A 27148-nucleotide genomic window follows, 5' to 3' on the forward strand; every position below is an offset into this window, starting at 1 on the left:
AACAAATTTAGGATATTAAACAAATATAGTTTTAAACTGGTTACTGATCATTAAAAAATAAAGTAATAGTAATTATAAATTATCACTAATGTAGTCATTTCTGTAAGACCTATATCACTAATGTTTTTAGGATGATAAGAATATCAATGAAAATTATTTTTGAAATTAATGGATAATAATAAGATTAGTTAAAATGAGAAAACAACTCTTACTTTGAGAAAGTTATCCTCTATATGTTGGAAGTAACTCATCATTTCCTGAGGAAGATATAAATGCCAATAAAAGATGCCCTTAACTGGGCTAGAAAAAACTGAGAACACTAAACATATAAGTTCTCGAAATTCATTAATGACATAAGTTTCTGTCATAAATGATAAAAGTCTTTAAAATGGTTTATTCAATGAGTAATTAATAACTATTTGCAAGCAATTAGCAAACTGTATAGTCTGATATCCTCATCAGAGGATCCAAAGAAAAGAATTTTGTTAAATTTGTACACTTCAATTAATTACCTGTAGTGCATTTAATATAGACCCTGTAAACCTCCATTTTTAGTAACCTGAAAAACCTGCATCATTAGATCTGAGGTTTTAAATATCTATGTCAGAACATATCAGGCCTGACAAGTACATTTATTACAGTTGAGTTTAAATTGTTACTTTTGGCTTACTTGGCAATAACAATTAAAGCACATTGTGTTTTAATACCTAATTATTACATATATGAAACAATAAATTATCTATCATTTATGCCAGACAGTAACACTAAGCAGATTATAATAGGCCATTGAAAAGTTTGTAGCTGAAGAAATCATATGAAACAGTAAATATCATACTTATAGTCAATAACTGAATACAAAATTGGACAAAGGATAGATAACATTATAACAGAAAAACAACATTAAATACAAGTTCTATCATTTAAGAATTTTGTATCTCATTGAATGTTTCAATTGTCTGTCATTGAATTTCTGACATAAAAAAAAAAACCTTGAATTTAAATCCGATAACTCTTTGAAAAACTGAGAACTAAAAGAAAATAGGAGAAAAATACTTTGAACTGTTAAATTCATTTAGTTTTGGTGAAACAACAAATTTAATAAAAATAACACACATAATTATGCTCTTAAATTCACTAAATAAAAATTGAGCAAGTTGAACAAAAACCAGTTTCTTATTACCTTCAAATTTTTCATTTGGGGTATTAATGTTATTAATATTTCTCCAGCTATCTGTATCACTTAAATTATTTAGACCACATTATATTATTTCAAAAATGTACAGTAAAGTTTCTTAAAGATAAAATTTATAATTATAATAAGTTATTACAGTGAAAGAGACAAAAATTATTCCATTGTAACCAAGTGATTTAACTCATAGCTTTTTAAAATAAGTATTCATTTGATATAAGATAATAGGTAAATATATAACAGAAAGATAATAAGTAAAAATATAAAACAGAATGGTACATACACCACATATAACGGTAATCTGACACTGCAAATTCAGATAAAACAAAATTGTAGCAATTCAACAATAATAATTTTACAAATGAAAAAAGTAACTTTTGTTTATTTTGAAATATACATTCTTTATTTATGTTAAAGAAATTTCCCTCTATGGGGAATGTTGCTTTTTACGTCATTTTTTTCTCTTTGATTTGTCAATACATTTGTATTAAAACAATGTTTAGGCTAAAAAAAAATCTTATTCAATCTCGTATTATGGTATTAGTTTTAATTAATAAAAATACAAATAATGGAAATTAGATTGCCTTTAATTTTGATACATTTTGAATTTGGATAGTATTCAACAATTTTTAATAATTTAATTATATGAAAAATATTTATGAGACTTGAAATTGGATTTATTTATCTGAAACATTATTATAATAAAAATGTACTGACAAAATAAAAAAAATAATTAAATTAAAACCTGAAGGACCTGTAGGTCTTAAAGAAAAAAAATTTCTTCAACATAAGTAATAAATATGTAATGTTATTATTGCTGTAATATGCTATAATATATTTTTATGCTTTTAGTTTTTTCATAATTGATTTTTGGGCTTGAATAACTTTATATGTTACAATTATTAAATTGTGCTTAATAGACCGAATAATATCTGACTCTTATTTCACTTTAGTATGGTATTTTTATTTTATGAAAAATTCCAACATATGTTATTCCAGCCCATATTTCTATTACCATATCCTATTGATATCAACATTTTTGTTTCAAGTAATTGTATTGATCTAATAAATCTTATATCAATGCTCAACCTTACAAATATAAGAGAAAATTATACAGTTTTGGTTAAACAAAGATTCAATCCAAATATGCAATTCCTTATCTGTTAATTCTCTTTGTTTTGTTTTTTATATATCTTACATTATATACCAATTTTCATGTTAATGCCTAAGGCTTTTATGCAAACCTAGATTATATATTTTCTAAAACTTTCTAACTTTCAGTGCTGTAACAACCAAATTAGTACTTACACATTTGTGAAGGTGATCATTGATATTTTAAGTTAATACATATGAATATCAAAAAAATTATGAACCATCTATGTCCTCATGTAGACAAAGTGCTTGAAAGTTTCCTATTCTGTTTTATTGTCAATATTGACTAAGAGCCATACATAAAATCTTTTATGCTCTCAGCTTTTGTTTATTACATTTGTATTATAGCTTCCCAATCAACATTCTGTAATCTTCCTACGAGATCCAAGATGTAGACTTATCTGGGATTTCTACTAAGCAAATTGTTTCTGCATGCTTAGAGGTATAAATATATGAATCTCCATTTCAAGACTTTTAATTTCTTTGATGATTTTTCCTCCTATTTATACTAACTTCACTCAATATATGACATTTAATGAGAGGAGGCAAGGAAGAGATAATATAACAATGATTGATCTACATTTCTATAAAACAAAATTCAATTTTATCAATTATTACAGTATATTTGATACCTTTCAGTTCAATAATTAAATCTCTTTTAAAGCACATATTGCAAATAACTTTATGTGTACTTTAATTTGCAATATTTTAATTTACCTTTATTCCTTTTCCATTTTCAGCATTTTCATTATTCTATATATGTCATGTAAGCACTTAAGTAAATGAAGTTGAATTGATTGTTTCCTATAATATAAATATCAAATCTATAAGGATAATATGAATCTACTAGTTATTATATCTATTATATATTCCTTATTGCTGGCTAAATAAAATATGGTCAGTGTCAGAATCCCCCTCATTGTTGTTACTTTATCTAAATAACTTTATTCAAAGCATTTTTGTTTGGACTTGAATGCATCAATGCACTAAATTGTGTAGTGGCTAACAGTATTAGTCAACATGTTTAGATTCCATGAGTAAGCAAAAAAACTGTCAAGAGTATGTGAATTAGTGAGTTCAAAAAACCTAAAAGTCACTCTTTTTTTCAACATCTATCCCTACATAATCCAAACTGAATACTTTAGAATAAAACCAAATCCTAACAAGTTCAATTCAGAAATAAATTATAAAATGATCAAAAACAAAACATGAGAAAGGAATTCAGCAGGTTAATTTATTTTAAAATTTCTGTACAACATCCTTAGGTAATCATTATAGAAATAATATAACAGGTTAAGGGTTAGCAACATTTGATTATCAGTCTTTTTTTACACACTTATTTGTAATTATTATCATCCTTATTTTCATAAAGTTCATTGATTTGAGAAACTCCATAAGTCAAGTAAATGTAAATTTAAATACCATAATGACTCTTATCATCTTAATTGGTTACATAATAGCTTTAAATCTACCCACATTTCACTTATTCGTGGTTTTGGATTGCCTTGATCCATTTGTTCTGAACTGTTTCTTATTTTTTTTTTCTCAAAGATTTGGCTTCCATCACTTACATGATTCCTCAAATCATTGATTCATGCAAAATGTATACAGAATATCGTATTGATAAAGTTAAAGAAAAAAAAGGTTGAAAAACTATCTGAGTATATTGAATATCTTAAGATTAAAATTTCATCATGTTTTTCCAATGATTTCTGATTTCTTTCACCAAGGAAGGTTCAGTTTGGAAAATTAAATTCGTAAAAAAATTTGAGTAAACATAATTTGATGACAGACCTCTTAAAACAGATGAAAATTCAAAGGGTTAATTGATTATTATTAATTTATATAAATATTATGACCATTTATAAAATTTATAGAGCGTAATGGTGCAAAAATAAGACCAACAAAAATTGAGGTAAAATGAAATACATATTTTCTATTAAGCATAATATTTTTGAGTCTTTAAATCACTTATCGGCTTATAAATAATGTTAAAGCTACCTGTATATAATGTTAGAAAAGTAATAATTGTTATTAATACTTTAGTAATTTATGCCATTACAACATACCATATTTTAAACATTGAAATCTTTTAAAATCGAGCATTTGACTTTAGTTAAGATGCTGGGTTATATCATAGATCACTCAATGACATTCCCATTTCTACAAGTGGATTATGTTGCTTATTCTGGGCCAGAATGAACCAGTATAGTGTAAAATACCTACAAGTAATAACAAAATAATAATAATAATAAAAAACAATAACTGAGATAAATATGGGGTCCAATGTGGTTTTAGGATTCTAGACAGTTATGCGGTGGTATAGGTGTTGTAATAAAACTACTTGCTTAAACCCAGAGTTTCTCAACTAATGTCTTATTAATCATAATAAAAATAATAAAAACTAAATTTTAAGTAATTTATGAAAGATATTTCCTAATTTATGTTGTAACAATCTTCACTATAAATTTACTGCCATACATCCAACTATTAAAACTTTTTGCATGCTATTCTCTCCAGGTCTAATAAAATTAGTCAAATTGACCTATGATGTCACCATTTTATTTAAATATACACACTTTTAATTGCAATTAATATGATCTCACTCACTTATCAACAATACTATTTTATAAAATAATAGTAATATTTTTTGAAATTATTTGTTATTAATTCAAATAAATTTGACCGCAACCGGACCATATTCCTTTCATCAAATAAATTTAGTATCTGTTAGTTCATTTTGGTGCAAAAACTACTAAAATAATCCAAAAAATAGAATCTCAGTCATATCTAAACAGTCTGACTATTACCATAGCTTAAAATAGAATATTTATACGCCTATACAGCATTTTTCATTAACATTGATACTTTTTTTTTCACCTCGAAGATAGGATAAAAGTAAGACACAATATACATTTATTTTTTAGATAATATAATATGGTAGACTTTATGAAAATTTTTACATTATAAGGCAATAAAAATCATACTGTACATCATACAGACTTTAGCATTATTATGGTTCATATTACAAAAGTTTGATATAATTAGACGTTAAATAAAAATAAAATATGTTTACAACTGCTCTATCTTTTTTCATGAAAGTTATTGATTTATTTTCCCTTACTATACTATTATTGCACAATATACATAAGTAAATTAACCCAAAAAAATATATTTTTAAAAAGTGTGTTAATGGTCCAACATTTGTTAGGTTACTAGAAATATACAATGATTGCATTTAACATTTAATTTAGCAGTAGGCATTAAATGATGATAAATAATGAGGAATAACATAAAAAAAAAGGACAACATTATAATAATTACCAGTCTAATAATATTTGGAGTTATTATACTGATTAGATGTAATATGTTTTCAACTTATTTGTTTTAATATTCTTATATACTCATAACAGAACAGGAAAGGCTATATGTATACAGAATAATAAAAAAAAATATATATGTACTCATTATTACCATATTTTTATTTATTTTCAATACATTATTAAAGCTTCAAGATCACATCATGAATCCAATTTTACATCTATATTGAAAGATGATAAACTGAATTAAATTTACTTGAACACTGAAATGTTCTGTCTAGTTGGAGTAACACTTAATTCCTGGCTAAACAGATAATTAATTGAGAAAAGGAACATTTGCATACATTTTTTTGTTTGGAATTACCATTGGATATACTTTTGCTGGTGATATTTTTGTCTCATCTTTGCTTATTTTAAGACCCAAATCAATATTTGGTAAAATTTTTTCTTGAGATTCTTCCTCTAATTTTATAAGGGTTTCAGAGTTTCGATAAATCATACAAGCAGCTCTCATAGTGAAATAATAAATAATTTCTACTCCTGATAATAGGGAGAAACCAAGAAATAGTCCAGCTATCCCTCCAAAAGCCACTAAAATAAAAGTATATTAGATCATTTATTATTTTCTCTCAAATGGCTAGATAAAAATTAAGATGTAAATTAGTTAGTAATTAGAAATATAATTAAATTAATTTTAATAATCATGATTCATTTTAATTAACTGATAAATAATTAATTTCTTAAGTTCTTTTATTATGTACAAAAAAACAACAACAAAAGTCACTCATGATTTAAATTTACCAAAACTATCATTATATATATATTTCACAAAACTCTTCTAAATGACTGTATGAATACATGATAAGAATGTTTGATCAAAAATGGTTCATTTATTAAAGAGAACAAGAGATTTACATTTTTTTAGGACGAACTAAAAGATTTTTCTTGAACTATTACTATGCTTCTTCTATACTAGCTAGCAGCTGTAAAATAATAATAAAGCGTTATCAGTGTAACAAAAAAAAATTATAGTATTTGGCTAAAAGGTAAAATAAATTTGAATTTTCAAAATCTCACTAACAGCTTTGAAATGATACTTATTTAACATTTGTAGTAGTTTTGTTATTCTAAATGGTAAATCTATTAAAGAAAATAGATATTTAAGAAAAAATTAAATGATGCTAATTACCGTTAATGTCCAATTAAGGAAGCAAATACGTCAATTCATGATTGATAATTAAGACAATGTTTACAATTATGATTAAAAAGGAAACAATATTATTAGAAAGCATTCTGAGCTTCAATTAAAACTTAATTATTTATTTAAAAGGAAGATGTTCCAGGTGCATCCACAATAACTTGAATAGTAAATATACTATTTATTTTGAGTCAATGTTTTGGTGTTTTAACCACAGCTTCATCAGGGCTAAAAAAATACAAACAACTAAAATAATGTAACTAAGTAAGAAAATAGATAACATGAAATAAAAGTAAACTAAGATATGGCTTAAAATGATTTAAAATATGTGAAAGTTTATATGAAAATAAATAAATTAATTAAAAATAAGATATACAAAGAGAAGAATAAAAAAAAAAAAAAAGGTTCACAATAAGTATTAGTGAAAACATAAATAATAACAAATATCAGTAGATAAAAGAGAAATATAAAAATATAGTACACACTAAAAGACATAATATATAAGGGAAATAAGAATAAGGTGAAGGACATGAAAAAAGATAAATAATGAAAAATATAGGGCACCTACCTTTATGAATGACGGAAAGCTAAAGAATGAGATTAGATGGATGCAAGGTATCAACAGAGTAAAGGAGTGGGGCAATTTAAAGATTAACAAAGGACGTTAAATAAGAAAGTAAAAATCTATAAAATAACATTAGGAAATATAACAAAATATTAAATATAGGTAGATATTAAATGATAATATACATAATAAAGGGGAGAAATTATATAATAGTATATATAGATAAAATACAATAAATGCAGTAAAATTAAAAGAATGGATACAATATAATATAGAGAAGAAAAGAAAAAAATACAAAATTGAATAGAAGTTCCAAGGGTGGTAAAATTGGTGTAAAATGTTGGCTCACAAGAAATAGTTTATTTACTACTTGAGTTATTCTGACTGCACCTGGACCATCTTCCTTTTATAAATATCTATGGTCGAACAACGATGTTCCTTTCATTACTTATTATTTTGGATATAGCCATTCCTAAACATATCATTTAACTGGAAATGAAATTAAGTTTAAAACCAAGATTGAACAAGTAGGTTTTTAATTGTTTAGAAGTAAATAATAAATAATATAATCAATTCATTCATTAATGGTTAATTCTAGTAAACTTTTTGCCTCATTTTCTGTCAAACCAGGAGGAATTCAATGTTTTTGAAAAACTTGTGGTAATTACAATCACCATTAATTGTTCAAAAACATAGAAATTATTAAATTTTAAAATGATTGGAATACCACCAAGATTAGAAAAATTTAGGAAATCTAGCTTTATGAATTTATCAGATTTTACTGTAATTAGTTTATTTTTATATTTACCAAGAAGATCGACCCATCCAAACAAAACTTCTCTTTTGTAACGAATCATAGGCCAAGAAACAAATCCAATTTCAATAGGCTCCTCATCCATGCTAAAAAAATATAATGTTGCTGAATACATACATACCTACTTGCATTACTAATTATTTATTTATTACCAGATTGGCTCTGGTTGGCCTTACATGGTTATTGTAATAATTTGATAGTTTTCATTAATTGTTGATAAAGGAGGTGCATAATCTTGTGAAAAATGATTTCTCAAACTGTTAGCAATGCTTTAATCGCGAATTATTATAACTAAAAATTATCAAGATCAATAAAAAAAATTGATAATCTAGAGAAAATGACAAACAAAAACAAATAATGTTCAAAAAAATAATTACAGATAAAAAATTGATTTGTACTGAAAACATAACTGAAGAAAAAGATAGAGAAGAAGAAAAGGAACTAAAAAAAAAATGATAATAATAAAAATAAATATAGAATTTATAACAGGATATTTTAGATCAGCCGAGGCCTCAGTCTTCATGATGAGGTTGGATTGCCTACATTATGTCACTGCACTTTTCACTGTTGGAAAATATTAAAACCATTTCAAATTATCAATGTGTGACAAAAATAATAGTTGAATTTTTTAATAAGTTTAAAATGGAAATTAGTGGAGACATATATAATATAAATTATATATAAGAATAAATAATTTTAAAAAAGAATAAAAACTTGCCTATTACTGAGTTTCTCTACTTCATATACTGTATTCTCACAGCCCAGCTCACAAGGGCAATTGAGTGATCTGCGTAGTTCATCTGGAATAGAAAATCTTTTCAGGTACCAAATATACCTCTCATTTTCATTTCTGAATTATTTTTAATCAAAGTAACTTTATAATATAAGACAGTGAAAATCATATACAGGGTATTCTATAAGTCCAGAGGAATATCCTGAGCGGTGACAGTAGACATCAAGCGCTTCAAAAGGTTCATATAAACTATGATCCGATTCTCAACAGAATAAAAGAAAATTGATATTTTGTGATTTTTAAGCAAGTCACGTTTTTATTGAATAGAAAGCAGTTACTCAAAAACTATTCAAGGCAATAAAGATCTGATTGCACCATCTTAATGTAGATACAACTTTCTTTAAAAATATGGTTTTTCTTAACCTTGACCTAGAGTCTTATGTTTGGATTGGTTCTCTAGATTATTAGTATTTTATTTTGATTTGGCTCCAGGTTTTAGAAGTGAAGGGGATTTTCAATTCATGATTTTAAAAGATTTTTTTTTTCATTATTTTGACTTGAAAGGTCACTTCAAACGATTTTTGAGAAAAAAAAATTTATTTGCTTTCATAGAAAGTGTTGTCTAATTTATTATTCTGTAATTTAGGATTATTTAACTTAAACAGTTTTCTAGCCATTACTCACTAAAAAAAAAACCAATTAAATAAAACAACTTAAGACTAAGAATCAGACCATAGTCTATATGAACTTTTTCTGTTGCTTTTGAGGTTTTCTACCACCTCTATTAATATTTACCAGCATTTACACGACACCATACCAACAAGTCTAACATCATACTACACTTTTTGCCAAATTATTAGCCAAATTTAAATCAATTTCAAAAAGAAACATCGACTCAAAAAAAAATTAAGTTTTTTAAATGTAGGAGTTTCTCTAGATGTGGACTTTATTTACCCCAAAAGAAGATTGAGAAAAAAATTCACAAGTGTGATTTATTTAAAAATATATAACTTTTTCCTATTGATCCCCCTTCTTTCACTCTCTCTACCCTCCTCCTACCCATCTCTGTCTCATAATTTGATTTTTAATTATATATATTTCAAAATCAAGTTTGGGTTATTTATACAGTTCTTACCGGCTATTTTGGAAAGACACATAAGGCCTTCTAAATCGCAATAAGGGAATCCACCTTAAAAAGAAAAATCTTTAATTTATTTTATTAACTTCGTCATTGAATAATGGAATTTATTTACTTTTATTTACTTACTAACTTGATGATAGAAAAAAGGAACACAATTACACTTGTCCATCGATGCCCTCATGCGACAATCTGACATGCATGCCCAGTATGAATATTTTTCTGCTGTTTTAAGCTTTACTTCATCTTCAAAAATGCATTTCCTCTGCTTAGCTGTTAATTGTCTTGCATCGGCTGTTAGAAAATTAAAATCCCTGAGATAACAATTGTTTATGAGAAGTTCTTAACCTGGTGTTTAAAAACTATTATATATTTTAAATTAACAATATACAGGTTAAATAAAATGTTTAAAATAGTTTGATTAAATTTCAAACATGTAAACTATATTCTTTTACATTAGTTTAACAATATTAGAAGTTATAGCTAACATTAACAATTGGAATTCAATAATACATAGTAGCACTAATTGATATTGACTTGAATTGCTAATAAAACATCATTTTTAATCTATTACTTATACCATCTTAGCATTTGAAATTATCTATTTTAATATAATCTGTTTTTTTTTTCAATACTATAATATGAAAGTAGTAAATAAAGGTTTTACCTACTCTTGAGTGCTAATGTTACCTAATTTATTTTCATTGTACATGTGAATATTTAAGATTTTATCAATTTATAAAGATTTAATAATTGAATTTAAGATTTAATCATAAATAAATAATCTTTCAATATGACGGTGTCCAATTAGCAGAGACAGAACTGTATTATTCAAATATTTTTAAATGCATAGAAATTTTAAGAAAAATTTATATTATAAAAATGTACCAGTTGTATAAGTTGTTCGAGATGCAAAGAACATTTTATTAACAGTTTGGGTCCAAATATGCTGTGGTGACATTTCAACTCCAGGTAATTCATCGGATGAGTGAATATAAATCTGAAAATTTTGTTTGAATTGTTTTCATTATTCTTTCTTTTCAACAAATAGTCACATATAATTAAATGAAATGTTGAATTGAAAAAAAATTTAAAATAATTAATATTATTTTTATCATAATTCAATTAATCAGGATTAAAGAAGTTCATGAGAAATTAAATTACACTGTAGGGATTGTCTGTGGTGTTTCCATCAAACTCCATTGTCCACTTCGTGTCAGTCTCATATATATAATTTATTTTTATTTCAGCTTCATCGGTATTTTCTTTCCTAACAAAAATAAAAAGAGAGAGAGAGACAGAGATTAATAATTAAAACTAAATAAACTATTACAGAAGATATTTTTTTCTTTCTGAGTAAAAGTATCAGAGAAATGTAATATAAATTAGACATTAGTCAGTTTGTGTCTTTGATTGATTTCTTTCTCAAATTTTCCTTTGTTTAAAATTTTGTTATGTGACATATTTATTAAAAACCATATTTATTTAAAAAAATCCTACATTATGCCCATATTTAATCTTGGAAAACCCAGATAGGATTAATCACAGAAGTATTATTTGATATTTATGGTGCAACAAAATTAGTTATGTAGACATGCCTATCTTTCAAAATTTTATATTTAATAGATAAAACATATTATTCCTTTTAGACACGAGTTGATAGCCACAGAAATCACAGTATGCTCTAAATATTCTCTCCTTTTGATCTATCTGTCCAAAATAAACTAGTAGGTGATGATAAAAATGTTTGTGTTAATTCAAGAGAATCAAAAATTAATGACCATGGTAACAGAAAGTTTGGTGCCCTCTTACCTGCGGAATGAAGTAAAAGGAGAAATGAATATGGCATGATGGTCATAGACCGAAATATATTCATGTATACATTATAAATATGTATTATTTATAATTATATAAATAAAAATTATTTTTAAACTAATTAAATCTCGTGTTCCATTTTTTTAGAAATGACGTTAGATTATCTATGAAATGATATAACCATTATTTTAGATACAATTGACATCTTGTGTGATGACATGTCTGATAACAATATTCTGTTTTTGTCCCTATCTTTTTTTCAAAATTAATTTATTTAATTTTCTTTGATGTACACTATTTTCTTTCCAAAATCAATTTTGATATACTGTCAATGGTATTATATGATATTATTTTCTGCATTAATTATTTATATTTGTTATTAACTAAATTTTATACGATAAATATCAGAGCATTTATAAATCTTTTTATGATATATTTAGTTGGTAAGAATAATTATTTATTGTTATTATGTAAATAATTAAATGTATGTGTAAGCATATAAAGAAATAAAAAACTACCAATGAAATCATTTTACTTACCCAGGCCAAATCTTTTCTGCATGTATTGAATTGAATGAGTAGCAAAATCCTTTCTCAGTGAATGCAGGGAAGAAAGCATCACAGCAATCAAACTCTTTTCCTTTCCAGTAGCAATCAAAAAGTATATCTTCACAATGATCAACTACCTAATATAACATTAATTTCAATATCAAGATTAAGTTAAAAATAACAATGTTAAACTCTTTTCCTTATTATGTAATATGTAACCACATACTACCGATAAAATGATATGTATTTTCTGAAAAAGTGCATAAATGTTGAAAGTGGGGCATAAAATTAAAGTTTCCAAAATTACAATACTATTTTTAACAACAAATATTATAATAACAATGCAGTTTTAGTTGACTGAGACATGTGGATGAATAAGTATTAGCCAAAACTAGAATGAATTCAGAGATAGCCATAGTTAAAAATAGAACAACAAAAATATAATGTAAGGGAATTGCTAACAGGACACCTTTTATTGAGAAAGTGAACACACCTCTGCCATGATATGGTAGGCCCTCACTCATGTTCAGTCTTGCTCCATATAAATGGGCAAATATTTTCTTCCAGTGTTTGCCTCCAGATTTATCATATGAGCATTTCAAAATCATTTCTAATGATATACCAGCCTCACTACACATTCTATACCAATTTCAGAAGATATAAAGGACAGCCGGCCAAGAGCCTTATATTTAGTACATTAAAAAAATCATCTGTGACTGGTGATCCCTCTAGTATAGTGAAAAGTCAAAATGCTAGAATATCAACATGAGCTTTCCTAAACTGTTTCTAACAATTTTTAAATGTGTTCATTAAAGTAAAAAGATAACATGATATTAATAGTAGCCATGACTGCTTTGAAAGATAAGTGAATGAAAAATACATTGAAATCTGTCAGATATGCAGTCAATATTTCATGAAAAAAAAAAAACTCAAATCCAAGAAATTGACTGTCTTTATTATATGGATACAAAACCATAATAATATTTATTATTAATAATCACAATGCTAATTTTTTAATGAAAGTAGAAGTATATTTTATTTTGAAACATCTAGTTCCCTTAGAACTTTATGCCAATAGCATGGACTTTTCTTCAAGATTGCTTTAAATATTGTGTGTAACAGTATGAAGAGACTACCTTTGTTGATTATCTAATTATTTTTAAGATTTATATAATAATATAAAATTTCTATATTACTATAGGTATCTAATTACAGGTAAAACAGTGGTTAAGTATTGCTGCAAGAAAATAAGAATCAAATAAAAAATCCAGATTAGGTATTTTTAATAAATTAGATATTAAACACTTTTAAAATTACATAAATATATTTGTATACACCTACTTATGAAAATTGCAGGGATTTTTTTTTTAAAAGAGGGGCAGTTTTTGATTGAGTTCTGGAGAGCAGACCCAAGGGTAAAGTTAAAAAAAGAAAAAATAGATTAAAAAGCTCAAAATTTCTATTGAAGAATATGCACAAAGTGTAAAGAATGGTTAATACCATAATGAACTTTGATAAATTTTTCTAAATATTTAAAAAAAGTAAAATAACACTTTTTTCCCTTGTAGTCTTAATGAATATTACATATTTATATTTGTATTCACAATAAATCAATAATTACTATTAATATTAATTTTTTTTATGCCATCATCTGGCCGTGATGTGAAATGATTTGAAATAGGCTTTGCATGTGGAATAATGCACATGAATGGTGTTTTACTCTGAATTTAAGAATAAAAGTTACTAAATACTGTTTAGTCAATTACCTTATATACAAGAGCTCTAAAGTCACTCTGGGGTACAATTTTATCATTTTTATAGGCCTCTAGTTCATTCATATTATCATAAGACAAATTGGCAATTAAATTAACAAAGTTGCTTAAGTAATTTATCTTTTCTTCAGTTAGAGATTCTCCCCACTTCCTAAATAAATAAAAAATATAACCAAATTGGTAAAATTTATGGTAAATAATAATAATAATAAGATAATAATATATAATATAATAATATGGTAAATTTTGATTTGGATATATTTTTCAAATAACTCTTATTAACTAATTAATATGGAATTATTATCATTCACTTTCTCATCAACTAGTATATTATCACTTGATGAATGAAATGTATTGAATATACATTTGCAATTAAACATTGGATTTACCCTGATGTAAAAGCACAAATGTTTAAGTACATTCATGGATGAACACATTAGATGAGCTCTCACTTAAAAAAAACAAAACAATACAGACTATAACAGTGATGACTGAGCACATTGAGGCAAGGTTCACTCTATTAACAAAAAAGACCTTTAAATCCACAAAGCAAACTACTGGAAAACAGAAAGATAGACCCACTAGCCAAACTAGTTGGAAACAGGACCAAGGGACCCACTCGCTAGACTAGTGAGAAAAAGAAACAATAAACGCACCACTGTCCAGACTAATGGGAAGGGGGATCAATTGACCAATTAGCCAGATTAGAGGAAAAGACTGGGAAATAGGACCAATAGACATACTAGCTGGATTAAGTGGGAAATAGAACCAATAGACCCACTACTAGACAAGTTTCCCCTCCAATAACACTATCAGTACTATAGTTAACTATTCAGAATATCCCAATAAATGCTCTTAAGATTTGACAAAAAAATTAATATTATTAAAAGCCAAAAAAATATATCTTATAACAGACAAACTAATAAACACATGCTTACACTATTTATACTGACTAAAGATAATTTATGGACCAAGTACTCAACTAATAATTTCATGACTGCCCCACTAAGGGCAAAATCAAAGTAAATAAGTAATAATTAGTACAAAATAAATTTATTTCTGTGTATTATGATTCAATATCTCTTTAAGATTAATCGATATAAAACTTCCTTAACATCATTTGGCTGATTATAATTATCTCTTTTTGGTTTATTTTCAGGATAGTAGCATTGGTAAACTATATAAAAGCCAAAACTTAGATAGTTTATTTATGAACAATTCCATAATTTTTATCAAGCACTAAAGTTAGTGTTTAAAATATATATTGAAAAAATAATTCACATAAAAGCAACTTACTCTTTGACGTATTCCTCAATTACTTCACGCCTGGCTGGACTATAAGGGCAAACTGAAATTCCAGGAAATGGTACATCCCAGTTATGAAAATCAGTATCCAAACCAGTTATGGTAGGATTTGTTTGAAATTTCTCCCATAAAGAAACAATAATAATTAATGTAACAATGGTACTTGTGGATACAAATATAAACCACATTAGACTGAAACAACAAAATCAAACAATCAATTGTAGTTAAACAAAAATAGTGATTTATTAAGACTTTATATACTATAAAATATATATAAATATATTTTTAAAAAAGGTATAAAATATAAATTAATTAAAATTCCAATGATAATTAATATAATTCGATGACTTGCATCAGTGTCTCCAAATATATAATAAGCATTTCAATTGCCTGTTTTTATCCCTGTGTTTTTTGAAAGTTTTCAATTTATAGCCTATGTATTTACTTTAATGCTAATAGATCCTTTATTTTACATTGTGAATTGGTTTATTTATTTATATAAATTTTCTATAAATAAATACAGCTATGGTGATCCATTATATAAATTATGAAATTCTATGGTAACTTCTTATAATAGTGTCATGGAAAAATTGTGCAAACCATAACCCCTATCACTAATGAGTAAACCAGTTTCATGGGGCCATATTCAAATTCTGCTCTCAAGATGCAGTTATTAAAGATGGAAGAATCATTAGGCGAATCTGTCCATCTTTAACAATTAATAGAAAAAGTTTAAAAAAAGTAATATTACCCTATTCTTATAACAATCTCTTTTAAAAATGAGAAATTATTTGTTCAAACCTACTGTTTGAGCAGAAAGTGATATTCCGGTTCGGCAAAGACTGGATATTCAATTGGTGTTCAAACTGAAATAGTTCAGAAAGGAAGGAGAAAAGTAATTTTTTAAAGAAGGATCTTGGATCAAAAATGTGAGGAGGAGAAAGCTGAATACAAATTCCAAATTTGAGGATGGTCTGACCATTATACCGAAAATGATTGATCAGCTATTGGTCTGAAAAGACAAGAATTAATAAAATTTATTATAAATGAAACACTCGTAAAATAAAAGGTGAATAGTAATTCTTTAAAAATATGAATCAAACTATAAAGTTAGGTGTAAGGTGCTAAAAGAGGAACTGAGATTGATGGAAACTGTCAAATTTATGAAATTTCGTTTTAAATACCAACTCTAGGGATAGTATCGCGGCTTCGGAATAATAATGGCACTACTACAATTTTTTGTGAAATTGACTTTATTGTCATGGCGGGCTCAAAAATGCATTTACTATTTGATCGTAAAACGATAAAAAAAATTAGCCATGGGAAGGAAGATCGGCGGTTATAACCCATATGCTTATGTAACTTATCTTCTGATGGAATAAATATACAACTTTACCGGATTTCTACAACTCAAGACAAAAAACAATTATACGGGAGTAAAATTATTTCGTGACATGAAGAATGAAACGGAAGTGGTTGGTGGGAAGCAACACTTGTCAATGCTATTAGAAAAATGTTTATGTTGTAATAGGAGAGTAGAAGATTACAATAGTTCAACAATTTCGGTAGTAACGGTCAGATTGAGTGAACTCCTTAAAACTTCTACACTCATTTTACAATATAAAATATTTCTGATAGAATTGGCTAGAGAAATGGGTGTTTTATTTTTATTATTATTATAGAACTATCAAGCCATAAATTTAAAATTTTTGAAAACAATGAAATATTTACATGGTACTGGTTAGTACAAGGGTGGTATTTATTATTTTATGAAATGAAATGCTTTAAAAGTTGCAATGATAAACCACAATGTCTACACACTTATACCATAGAACAATAAAATCGAATCTATGGGCCATCCTACTAAAACAAATTGGAATTATTTTTCTTTTGTTTGTCTTGTAAAATTTCAGTTTTTGCAGTTGTGTCGTACTTCTAGAGAAACAATATGGTCTTGTATTTTGGGTCAATATCGTCCTGAAATTTAATTTCCCTGAGCCGTTTATTATTATTTTCAAAATTTCAACAGGAATGATTTTTTAATTTCTGTATAATCGATTTCAGATACGATTTCTATGCGATTGTCTCAGAAACTAATCGACTACAGCTTCTTCCTGGACCAGCCACATCGGGCCTTAACGCTAAGAAGATAAGATAATTAACACTGTCCAATCTATAGTTGGCAGATTAGAAAAGATTACGTTAATTAGGCGGGAGGCGATTAACCGGCCAGATTGGGGACATTCGAAAGAGGGGCAGTACTGCAGTGAAGATCTGCACATGGCCTTGGATGAGGTATGGTAGGCTCTGGTTTCTTCTAATGACGTAAGAAATTTGTTTCATTCGCGTTTTTTTTTTTTCTTACACCCTCCATTCGAATGGTTTGCTTTAAAGAGAAGGCTAAGAATATTTTTTTTATTTTGGGATTAATTTGTGATAAGAACAAAGTTTCTTATCAGCTTGGCCAAAATATAAAAATCGTTAAAAAAAATATATATAGAAGTAATCTATCAAGTCAATACAGCCACAGTTGGGAAGTTTAATAAAGAACATGTTAACTTATTTAGAAATATAATTGAAAATATTTATTTGTTAAACTTATTCGAAAGGGGAAAATTAAAATATGAATTTTTATTAAAATAAAATTAATTGGTAAAAAAAAAAATTTTAATTTTGAAAAGTGTATATATTAACGTTTCATAGAATGAGTCTAATATGTAAAAAGAAGTAATTGATCGGAGGTTCGAAAGTATTATAAATAAATAACAATCTGTCATCATTTGGAATAGATCTTAGTTTTTTGTTATGAATTTAATAGAAATATTTATATTTGTTTGAACAGCTTGCAGTGATAAATATAGCTCCGAACATTATTATTGTATTGAGGCACTTAAGAATACATCGTTAGGGTTATGGTGTTATGAGCGAGAACAAAAACATTACAAACGTAGAATACATCGACCTATTACTGTAATAAGCCCGGGTGGGGGTGTAACCTTTAGTACGCTAATTGGAACAGTGTGCCAGTTGTAGGTGCCATGTCTTTTCTTCAGCCAAAGGTTAACTATTATTTCAAAGGCGGTGGGGGAATGATAAGACCTCACCTCATGAACATACGAATCACACGCGTATCTGTCTCTACCTGCTAGTTTCAAAAGGTGCCATTTAAATAATGATTTTTCAACTAAGCAATTGAATATTAAATAACATCGGAATTTTTAGAAAATTAAAATATGGAGCCTTTACGAACTTTTCATAGAAGGGTCTCTCTTCCTCAGCGATGTAGCGAACTCCATGAAGAGTGCTGTTTTCGAAGAATTCTTTCGTCTGGTAGGTCCAACTTGCTTTTAAAAGTTTGTACTTACTGTAGTTGTCCTTTTTCCTCCTCTTTAAGATATCTGGCATATTTTTAAAGGAATCTCAGTAAGTTTTGAAACGAAGTTTTGTCAGCAGAATTCACTTAACCCATGTTCCTAACTCCTGGATGAGCAAGGTACTTGTTTTATAATCACTGAAACTAGACTGGCGTGATTGTATTGACACAAATCGATTCCACGGGTGCTCAGATTTTGATGGAGATAGCGTGGTTGCTCGTATTGTGGCATGAAGCACGTGCAACTCATTATAATGTAATTTTCCATTTATCAACACCCAAGGTCGTGTGATTAAAAAGCAATAAGCTAGATAATTCTTAAATATTAATTGTATTAACCTTGATTTAAGGGTTGCTACAAATGTTGTTCTATGAGGATGAAACTCTGTTGAAGAAAAACAGTTTTAAAATTTAATAAAATGAAACAATGATAATAGTATTTGGTTAGAAAAAGATAATTTTGAAAGTTTTTGAGTGGAATTGATGTCCACAAAGACGTGGTTTAAATTTATGTTTGTTTCAGGCATACCAAAAGTCAAGAAAAGTCTGAACCTGTAAAGTTTATTTGCCCATTAGCTTAATTGTGTTTCAAAAATCTAAATTAAAAAAAATATTGAGGTATCAATTTACAGAATGATCCGCTTTACTCTCAACAGTTTATTTTAATTTTCCAACGTTTTGGCCCTTAGGACATTATCCGTAACAATTAGGCATTTATTGTTAATGTATAATAGTTTTTTAAGGAATATTGTCTATTTATACAAATTTTTATAAGGAATATGTTGTATTGAGATTATATGTTTATATTATACCATGGGCAAGCCTGCAAGTGAAAGACTTTTTTTTAATGAATTATGACAATTTAATTATTGAGGTTGTCTCCTTGATAATACCTTAAAGACCGAATCGTTAGAGATTTAAAATTAATTATTGAGAGTAAAGTGGATCATTTGTAATTATTTTATTATTAATATAAACCACTTTCCATAAATTAATAACTATATTAAATAAGAAAACAAGTTTAAAGAATATTTGATTCTGAAAAATATTATGTTATTAGTTTAAAAAAATAAAAATAAATAACAAATGGCAACCGAAAAATTTTAAAGCCTCAAAGTTTAGATTATTTTTCCCTCTGCGCTCAATATCATCATCAAAGCTGTCATCCCACTATAACTATTAATGGAAAATTTTTTATAGTAGTTGAAATTTACTACTATTTGAGCCTTTTAATAGTTCTTGAGATATAATTTTTCAAAAAAAAAAAAAAAAAAAATTTATTAACATTTTGTGAATTTATTTTGGCAAATAGCATGGAAATGTCTTGTTTTACGAATATAATAATTAACAATTACTAAAGATACATTGACCAAGCATCAATTTGAGTGCCAATAAAACACAGTTTCTTTCTTCAAATTTTGAGTAAAAAACTTATATTTGGAAACATAAAAATTTGGCTGCCACGGGTCTTCAAAATCATACTTACCCCACTTCAGCCTCAAAAAAATATTTTACAACAAACTTTCTTGAACATCCGTAATTTCTATAGTTCTTGAACTGTGTAATATTTTATAATATTATATAATATGCGAGTAATATTTTTCAAACTAGTGATTTGCCAATTTGTTTGAAGCAAGGAAGAATGCTAAGTCTATATCGAGAAAAAATTCCAAATTTGATGTGAAAATATATTTTAAAATATTAATTTAATGTTATAATGACATAATTCATCCACTTTCGAAGAGTAATGATTTTAATTATCCTATAGCTAGGTCTGACAACTGGACGCCCCATCTCTCAGCGATTAGCATTCACAGAAACAAACCTTCTCAACCTAGTAGATAATGTGATTGTTCAAGTGATCAATGCCTCTGTGAAGCTGTCAAATTGTTGGCAAGAAACTTAGCTGGCAACATAACAATCTATGTTAACATACAGAAACGTCTGATTCAAACCGTCAGTATATCTTAGCGGCGTTGTGAAAAAGAATATCTTTTAGGCTTGGTTAAAATATTTATTCTATTAAAATACTCTATTATGTTTACGATATAAGGACCGGTTGGAATGCGATGGATTTTATTTTTTCAAGTAATTAAACATAAATATGCGTAATTAAATAAATAAACAATTTTTTATTACATTAGCATAACGTTTAGCAATTACAAACGTAATAATATTGCAATAATCGATATTTTGTATACATTATTTGTTCATCTGTGACAGCAATAGACGCCCAGAAGGGAGGCGACACCTATTTTAGTACTGCCCTTTCTTTGGCCCCTGAAAGAAATAATGCCCTCAGCTGGCTCAAGCAAATCATAAAGACAACACTTTATTTTAGGATTATTTTTTCATAAAATGTAGTGAAAAAAAAATTAAAATAAAATATTGAATGAAAAATATATTTTATATTGAGCAATAACTAATTTTAAAAATCTTTTTTATTTATAATACTAGTATTTCAGGTCAATGACATACAAAGTGAAAGTTCATTGGGATTTTCAGGTCAATAACACAATTTTCAGGATATTAAAATTAATAATGATTTTTTTTTAAAAAGTATTTTTAAAAATGGACTATATTTCTTAATATATTTAAAGACAATCAGTAAGTAAAATAAACTTAGGTTCATTATGGATTCTTCCCCCCACCCCACAAAAAAGTAAAACAATAAACATTTTATCAATGAGGAATGCAAATGGAACAATTAGCTAGTCAGGTTCATGGAAATCAAGATATATGTTAATTGCTACTGTAATTGTGAGCTTATAAAGAGGCAAAATGAACGTTACCTATAAAATGCTAGTTGCTATAGAAAATTTACAAAATACAAACGAAATTATTTTGGAGAAATGTAATTTATAAAGTATACCGTATTTCAAACAAGTCGTTAAAAGTTTGCAATTGTTGTTTCTAGGGCTTTGGTACGAACGTTTTCCAAAATGAAAATTAAAAATCAATTGACAATCCAAATAACCAATGAAAACTTGGTATCTATAATACACTTTAGGAAATTCATGCACATTATTTTCATTAATTAACATGCATAAATACCTACTTCTGAATTATATTTGCATTACAAACATATAAATAGACAGATGCATTATATATATATAGAAAGAGAGAGAGGGAATTATATAAATTCTATTGATATGATAATACAATTACGTGTACTAAGTCAAAAATTAATTTGTTGGTTGATTATTTTAAACATATTAATTTATAAACCAATTATATAGGTTTTATGTTATGAAAAATACATTCTTGTATATAGCTATTGAAATATACTGTATAAACTACATCGAAAAACTTAAAATCACACACATTTTTAATTAACAACCTTTCGAGATTCTAGTGGTTGAAATAAATTAATACCGGTATGAGTGATCTTAAAATCGATAGTTTTTTTCATTTTTCTTAACTCCGAAAACAAGTAATGTTAAAATTCCAAATAGTTAAAATAAATCTATATTCGAGCAAGCGGTCTTAAAATTGATAATATTTTTGGTAATATTGATTATTTGATGGTGGGGGTGCTGGTAAAAATAGTCAAGTAGCCTACCGGAGTAAGTGGGTTTGTTATACCAGTCAGTGGACAAGGAGCCGTCATTATTCTTTATAATAAGCAGGTCAAGAAAGAGGAGGGAAGAGTTAGTTTCGGTTTCAACGGTGAAATGAGGGCGAGGGTGGTAAGAGTTAAAAGAAGAAAGGATATGAGGGATTTTATCAGGGTTTAGAATGAGAAAAAAGTCGTCTACATATTTTTTGATAAATAAAATTGTCTTATTGTCGTATGGTCGTATTATAAATTGTCGTATAAAATATTTTTATTTTCTGTACCTCTGAAAACATATAAATGTATCCTAGAGTGACAGTAAGGCTGAATTTTAATTAAAAATTGATGGGTATATGTTCAATTTTCTTTTTAAATTATTGCAATTAAAAGTTCTGTTAAACAAAAAAAAAACTATTATCTCTTTTTCTTACTACTAAATTCCGTTTATTTAGGTCCCTGGAGGATGACCTTAGGTCTGATCTAGAAAATCATAAACAATCACGACAATGAAAATCTTAATGGATTAATTTTTAATAATGAATCTTAATGGATAACCAAAATGACGAAAAAATGAATATTGAAAAAATCACACAATATTTAATATTTATTTTTACCTTCAGGCCTGGAATTTCAATTTAGAATCAGAATAATAAAATAATTTAATAAGAAGTTATTTAAATGTCTCTCGTTTTTTGTTTGAATTAGAGGTTTACTTTGTCAACGACAATATTATTTTCGGAGACATATTAAGTCTCATATTAACACAGTCCGTTCCAACACGATAAGTAAGAGATTTGAATCCAATACATCACCGTGTGTTTGAATTGTTAATGAAGCGATCAATGACTGATTATTTATTTGCAGTAATATTTTTTCAAAGTAGAAAACAAATGTATTTAAACAATACTGTATTGTTCCATGCTGTATTTTATTCCGATATTTCTGAAGCATAATATTAAAGATTTATAAAGACGAAATCGGATGACATTGGCCTGTCGCTTTGTTCTAGTCACGCAAAGCTCTCATTAACTGTATCAGTGTATTTTATTTCACAATGGGTTCCGACACGGTAGTTCGGAAGGTTTTCCCCCAAAAATTGCTCTTAAGCTTTAATAGCGAATTCTAAACGATGTCTGAATCAAACAGACAGCCTGAATATACAGTAATCGCAATTCAATGGAAACTGTTGTAAAGATGAAAGAGTATGATAGTATGGTCGATAAAATGAAAATGATTATAAAATCACTAGTAATAATACAACTATATACCAACTATGACGGACATCCGCTCTATAGCAGAACGTATATGCAAGATAAATAATACACGCACCAATAAAGATTTACTTTTTATTGTAAAATACAGTGTTTAAATTAACATAGAAACAATCTTCTTACAAGCTGGGCAGAACTCAACTGAAGGCTGAATTTAATTAATGTAATGACTAAATCCTGATGAATGAATTATATTTCTCTGGTCCTTAGGACTTTATATAGATAAATGAATGGTGACGTGATGTTTAGGTTGGAGAGGGAGGATTTCGAACTATCGTGTTAGTGTAAGTAAGAGGTGGGTTATCCAATTGAACATCTTATAAGAAAAGGAAGGTATTCTAAGGAAGTGGGACTTTATGTCCAATGAAATGCCTATCACAAGAAGGCAAAGAGAGAGAACCAACTGAAATTAAGAATCTTATTTTTGGAGGTAAGAGTTGTAACCTTATAAGGACTTCCAAGATATGATCAAATAGTACAAGAGCCCAAGAGGAGAAAAAAGGCAGTTATCTCACCCAAATTTTTGATTACTTAATTGAAAACCATGTATTACTACTACATAATTTTTGAATCTGCTAGAATAGGTAGGGAGAATAAAAATGGCGGCTGCTTCAAAACGTTAAAAATAATTAATTTTTTATTCGGAGCTCAAAATCTTTACAACTACCAACAAAAATAGAAAATCTAATAGAGCATCATTTAAAGTAGAGTAAATTTACTAAAATGTAATCCCTAATAGACCTATTTACGTTCAATAGTTCTCGAGATATAGCTTTTTAAAAAATCAACTTGTCATAAAAATGATGTATGTAACATACTGAAAGATCAATAGTTAGTGAATTTATTTTTAAAAATCTATATCTCAAAAACCATTTGATGTACAAATGTCTATTAGCACTCAAATTAAAGCTAGTTTAATGAGCTATAAAGTAGTTTATTATGTTTATTTTCGTAGGAGTAGTAATCTTGATGAAATTTGCTAAAATAGATTGATTTATAGTTGTTCGGTCAAATTTTCATTTGCCAAATTTATATTCATGTGTGAATATCATAAAAACTACTACCCCTACAAAGATCAGTGTCATAGACTACTTTAAAGTAAGTTAAATTTCCTTTATTTTGAGTGTTGGCAGACATATGTGCGTCTAATGGGTCTACAGATATATTTTTTCAAAAATCCAACATTTTATGCGAACAACTAAAAATTAAAATTTTGTGAGTTTATTTCGTCAAATATCATAAAAACTACCACTCTTACAAAGATAAACATTATTAACTATTTTATAGTAAATTTATCTAGCTTTACTTTGAGTGCTGACAGACATCTGTACGTCCTATTGTTTCTGAAATAATATTTTTCATAAATCAAACTTATTGTCTAAACAACTATAAATCAATTTATTTTAGCAAATATCACGAAAACTACTATTCCTGCGAAGTTGAAGATCACTACTTTATAGTCCATTTAACTAGCTTTAATTTGATTGCTAATAGACATCCGTACGTCACATACTTCCTGATATATAGATTTCTCGAAATAAATTAAATAACTACTGATATTTCAGTACATTTTTATGAAATGTTGTTTTTTAAAAGGATATATCTCGAGAACTATTGGACGTAAATAGCTCTATTAGGGCCAATATTTCAGCAAATTTACTCTCCTTTAAATAATGTTATTTTAGATTTTCTAGTATTCTTGGTAGTTTTTAAGATATAGAGCTCCGAATGAAAAATTAATGTTTTTTTAAGGTTTTAAAATAGCCGCCATTTTTTATTTTACCTACCTATACTTGGCAGACTCATCAGTTTTGACTAGTAATTATACGTAGTTGTCATTAAAGAAATCAAAAATTGGATTGAGATAACTGCTTTTTTTTTCTTCTCAGCTCTTGAACTAAAATGTCCATAGATTGATGAGGAATCTCCTAGCCGCATACAGTACAGATGGAATCCCTGAATGTCTGGTCAAGGAAACCCTCTTAGTTAAAAGTTATTTGCTGGTTGCTTGTTCTCACAGAAATTCTAAGAGGACCAGAGGGTCTGCAACAATATACTGACAAGACACAATATGTTGATAGTTGAGATGAGAATGTTTAAGTAAATTCAAATCGTCTAAAAATTTATAAATAATAATACTGGTTAGTTAATTATTATAACAATAATAACGGGCGTATTTCTATACGTTCCTCAAGCCATGCCATATTCTCCAACCAATTGTCCAGTTTTTCGAAACCATTTTTATCACATTACAACGGCTACAAATAAAGGAGAATATATTATATATTTTGTTAAACAAATAAAATTCAGACCTCCTGTTTATTTTTCTCACTCTTAATGATATGTTCTGTGATATCAGTCATTATTTCAAATAGCAATAATAAATTTTAAATTGATTAAATAAAGTAATTTATGTAAATGCAGCATTGATAAGATGGATGGGTGCCAGATGAAGACTAAAATATATATATTCGGCAACCTTGGTGGAAATAAATCAGATAGTCCAAGCAGTGTAAATCAAGTTGAATTCTCGGAATTTAAAAGTTTTTATCAATTCCAAAAATATCATATACACCAACATCAAAGCTAGTATTAATAACATTATTTTATGTTATTCCTACTTACATCTCAGCATTGCGATAAAAGATATTAATAGTTTATTGCTTTAACAGACTGTAAACTTATCATTAAACTAATAAAAACGTATATGAACAATGGTTTGTAAACAAATGAGGCTTTCGGTCGTAAAACACGGTAACTAAAAAAATAAAAGTGTTTCTCATTTACCACTATTTAATACCAAAATTATTCTTTTACGAATACAATGAATGAAAGCAACTCTAAATCCAGTTAAACCAAAAACTATAATTTACAATTTAGATAACATGTTTTATGACCGAATGCCTTAAGTAAGATGTCATCCCTTACTCTTAAATTTTCATTTCATTTTTTCTCTTAAATCATTTCCATTATCCAATGCTGAATAATGCTAAGAATGGTTGAACAGTATTTATGATGATGATTATTACGGTGGTGTGCAAGATGGGATTATAAAAATAATAAAAATAAAAACAATAAAAAATATATTTTACTGACCCATCAGTATATCAAAATAAGCCAAGGTGTCGTTTATTATGTCTTTTATGTTTCTAAATCATAGTACCATTCTCATCCCATTGAGAATCAATGTTATTAATAAGCACTCACTTTTCTACTTACATACACCACCTATTTATTAATTTGTAAAGACGTTTTACCATCAGCAAATTATATTTGCTCCATATCTAATATGTACTATTATGTACAGGCCAAGTACTGTGCAAATATGAATGAGATTCGGAGAGTTGTCTAATTCCCTAATAAAAACATAAACAATAGATTATAATATTTAGTGGATAA

General features: G+C 27.2%; 2 protein-coding genes across 6 annotated transcripts in view; one reads left to right on the forward strand and one right to left on the reverse strand.

The window, feature by feature from the left end:
* Positions 1-4959: 4959 nt before the first annotated feature.
* LOC106689088 (sodium channel protein Nach) lies at positions 4960-16467 on the reverse strand. 3 transcript variants are annotated; one of them, XM_067048638.1, is made up of 11 exons: positions 16355-16467; positions 15541-15741; positions 14239-14395; positions 12464-12609; positions 11274-11379; positions 10998-11109; positions 10239-10403; positions 10107-10160; positions 8957-9038; positions 8233-8324; positions 4960-6252 (listed from the first exon to the last, which is right to left on the reverse strand). In XM_067048638.1, the coding sequence occupies exons 2-11, from the start codon at positions 15735-15737 to the stop codon at positions 5978-5980; spliced, it is 1386 nt and encodes a 461-aa protein (XP_066904739.1). In that variant the 5' UTR covers positions 15738-15741; positions 16355-16467; the 3' UTR covers positions 4960-5977. The 3 variants fall into 3 exon arrangements, with proteins under 3 accessions (XP_066904739.1, XP_024216014.1, XP_024216015.1); XM_024360246.2 differs by lacking the exons at positions 15541-15741; positions 16355-16467 and adding an exon at positions 14634-14881; XM_024360247.2 differs by lacking the exons at positions 14239-14395; positions 15541-15741; positions 16355-16467 and adding an exon at positions 12966-13046.
* Positions 16468-18666: 2199 nt separating this feature from the next.
* The window catches only part of LOC106689089 (Glutamate receptor interacting protein), a 55465-nt gene continuing 46983 nt past the window's right edge, over positions 18667-27148 (forward strand). The window contains exon 1 of one of the 3 annotated variants that reach the window (XM_014433870.3): positions 18667-18879. In XM_014433870.3, the coding sequence (XP_014289356.1) occupies positions 18783-18879 (97 nt within the window). In that variant the 5' untranslated portion in view covers positions 18667-18782. The remainder of the gene's footprint in view (positions 18880-27148) is intronic. The other 2 variants (XM_014433866.3, XM_014433867.3) reach the window with 2 other exon arrangements.

Source organism: Halyomorpha halys, unplaced genomic scaffold (assembly GCF_000696795.3).
Source record: "Halyomorpha halys isolate HHAL.00 unplaced genomic scaffold, Hhal_1.1 Scaffold1277.1, whole genome shotgun sequence".
NCBI lineage: Eukaryota > Metazoa > Arthropoda > Insecta > Hemiptera > Pentatomidae > Halyomorpha > Halyomorpha halys.

Coding starts and splice junctions, on each gene's coding strand:
- LOC106689088 (XM_067048638.1), bottom strand. CDS start 15,737: ATGTGGTTTATATTTGTATCCACAAGTACCATTGTTACATTAATTATT. Junction 12,610..14,238: donor TTAGAGCTCTTGTATATAAG/GTAATTGACTAA, acceptor ATGTTATATTAG/GTAGTTGATCATTGTGAAGA. Junction 11,380..12,463: donor GCAGAAAAGATTTGGCCTGG/GTAAGTAAAATG, acceptor TATTTTTGTTAG/GAAAGAAAATACCGATGAAG.